Source organism: Frankliniella occidentalis, unplaced genomic scaffold (genome assembly GCF_000697945.3).
Source record: "Frankliniella occidentalis isolate FOCC.00 unplaced genomic scaffold, Focc_3.1 Scaffold113, whole genome shotgun sequence".
Lineage (NCBI taxonomy): Eukaryota > Metazoa > Arthropoda > Insecta > Thysanoptera > Thripidae > Frankliniella > Frankliniella occidentalis.
The window spans coordinates 456168-463137 of NW_026267241.1; the positions used below are offsets into that span (position 1 = coordinate 456168).

The following is a 6970-nucleotide window of genomic DNA, read 5'->3' on the forward strand; positions in this document are numbered from 1 at the left end:
AAAAAAACTGAGGACCTTGACTTTTCTTTGCACGAGACAGTTGGAAAGTGCTTTTTCGGACTCACCTCGAAGTGCTGGCCGCAGACGGCGATGACCAGGATGGCGACGCACCAGGTGACTGCGTTCGCCATGATGGTGGAAAGAGAGATTCCCAGGGAATGACTGCCGAGCCCGGCCGACCGATTGCTTTTATAGAACGCATGTTCCGGCCGGGGCCGGACGGTACGCGGGGTGCGGTTCCGCTCTGCCACCGTGCGTTGGGTACGCCCGTACCGGGCGGGGAGGGGAAGGGAGGGGCGGAGGGGTTGACAGCCGCCCTGCCGCGCGAGGTGCGACACCGCGACGCCGCGGCCGGCGGCGGATATCAGTTTCCAAGGCACGCGCGGCTGCGGCTATCGATTCGACTCCCGATCAAACAGTCGTGTGTTGTGAGAGGCCGCAGCAAGCGAGGGATGGGCGAAGACGCCCCGCTTCTGGGGCTGGCCGCGGCGACTCGAAGCCGCCGCGCCGTCGCCAGTGTGAGTGTGCCGTACCATCGCGGGTGAGGGGTCGTCGCCCACCGATTGGGTGTCGCCGATTACGTCATTGTTATCCGGGCATACTTTTTCACGCGGTTGCACACGCGGGTGGACTTGAGGAGCAAATAGGGGGCCCTGCCTGAAGCCTTCCCCGCCTTCGCCCCCTCCCCTCAAGAAAGTTGCAAATTTACATAAAAAGTGCGGATAGTGCGTGTAACAGACCAAAGGGGGCCTGCCAGGACGCAGGGGTGGGGTGGTTCGAAACGCGCACGATCCGATCGACAGCCGGTCCTTTTTGGTCGCCAACATCCAGGTCGAGCACTTGTTGTGTATACTTTCAGGCGTGTCGTCTGGGACCGACCGAGGTGTGGCAGGGGGATGACGCGCAGGACTGGGTCCGTAGGACATCACCCCCTCCGAAGCAGGCCGCTCGGTGGGCTAACTGTTCTGTCTTGGAGCTGTGTGTTTTATCCGCGGACTTTATGTGATTTATGTTTCATATTGCGCTGCGTAGGAGTACATGAAGGGCACAGGGACACAGGGACACAGGACACAAGCCGCCACCCCAACCTCTGAGGAGTGTGTGTGTGTGTAGGGGGGGGGGGAGACGACAAAAACCCCCGTCCAGCATTCTCCATTACAAATCACATTAATCAGATTGTCCAACGCCTCGCGGCCCTGAGCGAGGACAAGGGTCAACAAGGGTGCGTCACTACCCTACTTAAAGCTACGAGGAGTCAGCGCGCGCTCACCCGCCCAGGGCCTCGGGGCGGTCAACAAACTCGCCGGGCCCAGGCCGACGGCGGTATTTCTGAGTTTTCGCAGTTTTGAGGTATGTTTTGCACTCCGGCGCGTGCGTGACATTGGCCGTTTCCGAGAATGCGTCTAACTTGGCCTTCTGGATCGCAAACAAACGTAGAGACTGGCGCCGGCCGACCCTAACCTACGTTCTCTTTCTAACCTCAAAGCACGTCCGGTCAGTCTGGGATGTTATGATGGATTTAGTCTCAGTGAAGCCAGTGAAGCTGAAGCCACCCCGTCATTTGTTTTGGGTAATCTGATTGGTCGCTTGGTCATTCAACCAATCAGATTGCCCAAAACAAGTGATGGGGTGGCTTCAGCTTCACTGGCTTCACTGAGACTAAATCCATCATTACCTCCCGCAAAGGGTTCAAAACTTACCCAGCCTCTCTCTCTGCATCCTTGGGCTTGGGATGCCGTGGAGTGAGGTCACCTTATCATCATCAGCTACGAGCACATGTTGTCGTCCTCACAACCACTTCACTGCGCCGCCGCCGCTACGCCACGTCTAGCAACCAACTTCGCTCTCAGTCTGTGTTCATGTTCCTGGCCATGTCCTCTCATTCATTTCTCACAGCTAGATGTCGCGCCAAGTTCCAAGTCCATTCACAAATTGTCATCTGCAAACACGCCGACGACGACTGCTTATTTTGACGTGTCTCGACGCGTCGCACACTGCGCGTCGGGTCGGGGCCCGCTGCTTCGCGCACACGTTCTCTGCTGTGGAGTGGAGGCGCCTCTCGCTACGCAACCTACAGCGCAGTGCTGTCGAGTGGGCTGCCTATCCCCACGGAGCCGCAGGCTCGCCGTGACCAGCTGGCCAGACTTTGGTTGCATTGGAACGGTATCGTGTGAATGGTGTCTCTTTTATTATTTAAAAGCATAGGTACTCATCATTTACATAATTTATTGTTGAATTTACAACACAAAAATAAATACGTGGTATTTACAACTAGTTACAGAATGCAGCTAAGGATAGCACAGAGTTTTATGCAGTGGCATCGTATTTTTTCTCCCCTTTAGTTTGAATCTAATTTATCTCATTGTTTGTCAACTTATATGAAGAAAATACACATTGTCTAGTTTGCGCCACTAATTTTGTACCCCCCCCCCCCCTTTCAATCGCAGCGCGGCGATAGCGATTTCTCTCTTGCGTCGGACTGGCCGCTATGGTCCACGGATTCTTGTACCCTTAAGTGGTCGAAGTTTTGGTCATCACCACTCCTCATCCTCAGGCAGGGACGCCTCGGTCAGGATGTGTCCACCGCTGGTCCCCGCCGAGGCCGTGGCCTTCTCGGAGCTGACGGGCTGCTTCTCGATTTTGATGGAGGAGACCGATGAGGGGAACTTGGCGAGTTCAAGCGGCTCGGAGGACTCGAAGACGTCAATGTCGTCCTCGACCGGAACGGAGTAGCTCTGAACGGAGAACGCAGGCTCCTTCTCGATTGCCGAGCTCTTGACTGGGGCAGAGAACCTGCGTGCGGGGGGTTCCACCACCCTGGTGGTCGGGGCGGGCTTCTTCTGCAACTGGAAGGTGGGCTGGTCCTCGGCCGAGTCCTCGACCAGGGTGGAGAAGCTCTGGACGGCCGGGGCGCGGGCTGGGGTGGCGACCGCCGGCTTGTAGTCGACCTCGCTGGCGTACCTCTGGGGGATGACCTCGGCCGAGTCCTGCTCTGCCGAGCCGGGGGTCTCGTTGAAATCAAAGATCGCCGAGGGCTTGGCGGCCGGCGTCTGCGCGGGCTGCTTCTTGATGTTCTTGATCATGGGCGGCGCGTAGATGCTGTCGGAGTGCGCGGTGAAGTAGTAGGTCGGGTACTGCGCGGGCGTCGTCTTGCTGCTCTTGGACTGCTGCTTGGTGGCATCGCGAACCGCTCCGACGAGGATCTTTGAGGCGGCCTGCTGCGTGTTGGACTGGACCGCCGGTTGGATCCATGCTGTCTGCTGCTGCTGCTGCTGACGGTGGTGAAGTCCCTGGCCGAACGAAGCGAAATCACTCGCCGGCGCCACCTTGGCGTAGGTCGCGGAAGATGCCGGCTGGCTGGACTGGGACTGGGTCTGCTGCGAGGAGTAGCCGTAGGCCGGATGGGCAGCGCTCGACTTGTACTGCGTCACGGTCGACTTCTTGGTCTGCACGGTCTGCTGCTGGGGTGCGTAGTACACCGCGGGGCCAGGGAGGTACTTCGTGGTGGGCTGCTGGGGGACGGATTTAGGGGCAGGCCTTTCATAGTAGACAGGTGGTCCGGGGATGTATTGGGGGGCAGGCTGCTGGGGGACGGATTTAGGGGTGGGTCTTTCGTAAGAAACGGGAGACCCTGCTACATACTGGGGGGAGGGCTGCTGCGGGGCGGATGCGGGGGTAGGTCTAGCGTAGAAAACAGGGGGCCCTGCAACGTACTGGGGGGAGGGCTGCTGGGGGGCGGGTGCAGGAGTGGGTCTAGCGTAGTAAACTGGAGGCCCTGCGACATACTGGGGGGAGGGCTGCTGCGGGGCTGCTGCGGGGGTAGGTCTGGCATAGTAAACTGGAGGCCCTGCGACGTACTGAGGGGTGGGTTGAGGGGTAGGTCTCGCGTAGAACACTGGTGGGGCTGCCTGGTACTGGAAGCCTGCGGCTTGCTGCGACTGGGCAGGCTGAGCGGACTGCACCTGCTCGCACACAATCGGCTCGGGCTCCGGCTCGCAGTCCGGTGCAGGCGTCTGGGGCACGGGCCAGGGCTGCGGCTGCGGAGCAGGGTAATGCCTCATCTTGTGGGAAGTGACGTGGTGGGACTGGACGTTGGTCTGGGTGAGGTCGTCTTGCTGCTGCTGCTGGATTTGCTGCTGCTGCTTCTGGATCTGCTGCTGCTGGATCTGCTGCTGCTCGATCAGCAGCTGCTGGATCTGCTGCTGCTGGAGAAGCTGCTGCTGGATCTGCTGCTGCTTGAACTGCTGCTGCTGTTGTTGCTGCTGCTGCTGCTGTAGTTGTTGTTGTTGCTGCTGCTGCTGCCACTGCTGCTGTTGCTGGATCTGCTGCTGCTGCCACTGCTTCTGTTGCTGGATCTGCTGCTGCTGCTGCCGCTGTCGGTGGCCAGGTTTCGGTATGCCGTAGTGCGCCTCGCAAGGGACGTCGAAGGCGACGGCCGGCTTGGGCTTGGGCTGGGGCGCGGGGTGGGGCGCCTGCGCGGCGTGGTGGTAGTGCGCCGTGCTCTGCGCCTGCTGCTGCTGGGCCGCTGCACTGTGGACCTGCAGGCCTTCGGCGTACGTCTGTCCGCTGGTGCCCTTGATGACCACCTGGACGTTCTCCACGGGGTGAGGGCGCTCGGCAAGGAGGTGCTCGCCCTCCTGCAGGTGGCTCTTCTTCTCCTCGGACTCGCCAGCGTACTTCGGCACACTCTTCGACGCGCTCTGCGAAGAGGGGAAGTACTTTTGCAGGTCCTTGGCGTCGTTGTCGACGCAGTCGGGGGTCTCGTCCACGTACTCGTAGTCGTATTCGACGTACTGAGCGTCACCGGTCGCTGTCTGAGTGGTGTTCTTCTTGGCTACGTTGTTGTCGACGTCGACTACGATTATTTTGACGTCTTCCTGGGGCTTGTTTGCAGTTTCCGTCTGGGTCACGGTCTTGGTCTCCGTCACGGTTGTTTTCTTGTCCACTGTTTCCTTCTGCTCGATGTCGACGGTCTCGACCATCTCAGAGACGACGGACGCTTCCTTCTTCAACTCCTCTAGCTTTTCTTCCTTTACCTCAACCACTTCGACTTTCTCCTCGTACGAGTTTGAAGGCTGTGGCAGCTCGGGGATGTAGGACTGCTCCTCAAGGACCTCCTCCTCCTCCTCCTGGTCGTCACCGAGGAAGTCTTCCTCCTCCTGCGTCTTGGGGAAGGACTCCTCGTACGTCTTGACGTTGATGACGGTCTCGCCGTTGTTGCTGACGATGGTCTTGCTCTCCTCTGTTTCGCTCTTTACCACGACGGTCTCCTTGATGGTCTTCTCGACGGCGGCCGCAGTGTTGTCGAAGGTCTCCACCTGCAGCGGGCTAGTCTCGGGCTGCAGCTTGATGGCCTCCACGACCTGGATGGTGTGAGTTTCATCTGCCTCCTCGATCGTCTTCTCCTCGATGCTGGCCGACGATGACGCCTTGCCGGTGGTGTCCGCGTCAATCTCGCCACCCTGCTCGGAGGCCTCGGAGATGTTGAGAATGTTGACCGTCTTCTTCTGCTGCTCGGCGGCGCACTGCTGTTGCTGCCCTTGCTCCTCTTCGGCCTGCGTCAGGTCGCCCAGGGTGACCTCCACGACGATGTCGGAGGCCTTGCCGGCGGCGAGGGAGGACGGCCCCTGGCGCATGTTGACCTCCACGTTGCCGCAGCTGCACTCGTTCTGGGCGGCCTGCTCGTACTCGTTGGCCAGCGACACGAGGTGGTTGCTGAGCTCGGGCGGGTAGACCTGCGCCTCCTGCTGCGCCGCGGCCTGCACGGAGTACTGCATCTGGGGCGCGGGGACGTAGTGCGGGTAGTGCACCGGGTACATCTGCAACGAGAGATTCGTCAACGTTCCTGCATTCTAGACTTTACTTTCACCGTACTACACAGTACGGACTGGTATTGTTGTACTTCGAAGGCTTACCGAGGGCTGTGCGCTGGGGATGGGCACGGAGTGTGGGTGGTGGTGGTAGTAGTAGTAGGGGTGGGGGTAGACGCCGCCATAGTGAGGCACCGTCGCGGCCGGTCGCGGCCGGTACAGCGCAGCAGAGGGCGGGGACTGCGCCGACGTCGCGCTGCTCGGGGCGGCGCCGGTCTTCTTCAGGAGGATGTCGCCGACCTGCTTGAAGGCGTTGCCCGTCTTTCGGAGCAGCTGCAGCACCTCGGGACTGTTCTCGGCCGCCGCGTGGCTGCACGGCCACGTCCGGCTGCTGGGCACGGCGTGCGCCTGGAATAGGAAAGAAACGAAAACAACACGTCAATAATGTGCAGGGCCTTGAAGACGGGGTGGGGGATGCAGGCCAAGCAGCCAGCAGCAGCGGTGACGACGTTGGCGCCCAAATGGGTCACCCACTCTCGTCTCGTCAACTTTACGCTTAACATTGCACTTTTCCTCCCTGGCGGCCGGCCTGACCCACTACCCACAATGCAACGACTCCCCGAACGGCGCGAAAAGACACGAAGGGAGGACGCTTAACTGGAAATGCCTTGGTCACTGCATAGGTCGTTACATTTTAAACCGATCACGGCACAAAGAACACACTTTTGAGCGAAAAGGAATCAATATTTAACAGACGTTTGTGTCGCAAATCGCAAGTTAAAAGTGAATTTATAAGGATAGAGTTTACTCAAACATGCCCGTAATGCCCCCAGAAAAATAAACGCGAATTGCTGGGCTGACGTAACTCGCGTTTCGCTTTAAACTTCTGATTAGCACGATGTAAACTAGTTTTGGCGGGTAGTTTCAGTCGAAGACCGGCAAAGTGCGATCACACTGTGGTCACGACGCGGCACTGAACGTCTCAAGCGGCAGAAACCATCGCGTCATCAGAGAGGGGAGGTGGTCTCCCAGGAGGAGAAGTAGGCCTCCTGCGGCATTCGGACCGGCGTCATCATTCCTCTTCACACAATGGACCATAGCGGCTTCGGGCGGCCATCAGCACATTTCAGGACTCACCTCGGCGCAGGCCACGAGCACGG

General features: G+C 59.3%; 2 protein-coding genes across 5 annotated transcripts in view; both read right to left on the minus strand.

Moving 5' to 3' along the window:
* The window catches only part of LOC113217849 (serine-rich adhesin for platelets-like), an 11168-nt gene extending 10937 nt beyond the window's left edge, over nucleotides 1–231 (minus strand). The window contains exon 1 of the mRNA XM_026437920.2: nucleotides 66–231. Within this exon, the coding sequence (XP_026293705.2) occupies nucleotides 66–131 (66 nt within the window). The 5' untranslated portion in view covers nucleotides 132–231. The remainder of the gene's footprint in view (nucleotides 1–65) is intronic.
* Nucleotides 232–2206: 1975 nt separating this feature from the next.
* LOC113217852 (titin homolog) overlaps nucleotides 2207–6970 on the minus strand; it is a 7102-nt gene continuing 2338 nt past the window's right edge. The window contains exons 2-4 of one of the 4 annotated variants that reach the window (XM_052270180.1): nucleotides 5916–6218; nucleotides 3824–5819; nucleotides 2207–3679 (exon numbers count right to left, since the gene is read on the minus strand). In XM_052270180.1, the coding sequence (XP_052126140.1) occupies nucleotides 2535–3679; nucleotides 3824–5819; nucleotides 5916–6218 (3444 nt within the window). In that variant the 3' untranslated portion in view covers nucleotides 2207–2534. Of the gene's footprint in view, nucleotides 5820–5915; nucleotides 6219–6970 lie in introns of all 4 variants that reach the window. The other 3 variants (XM_026437921.2, XM_052270179.1, XM_052270178.1) reach the window with 3 other exon arrangements.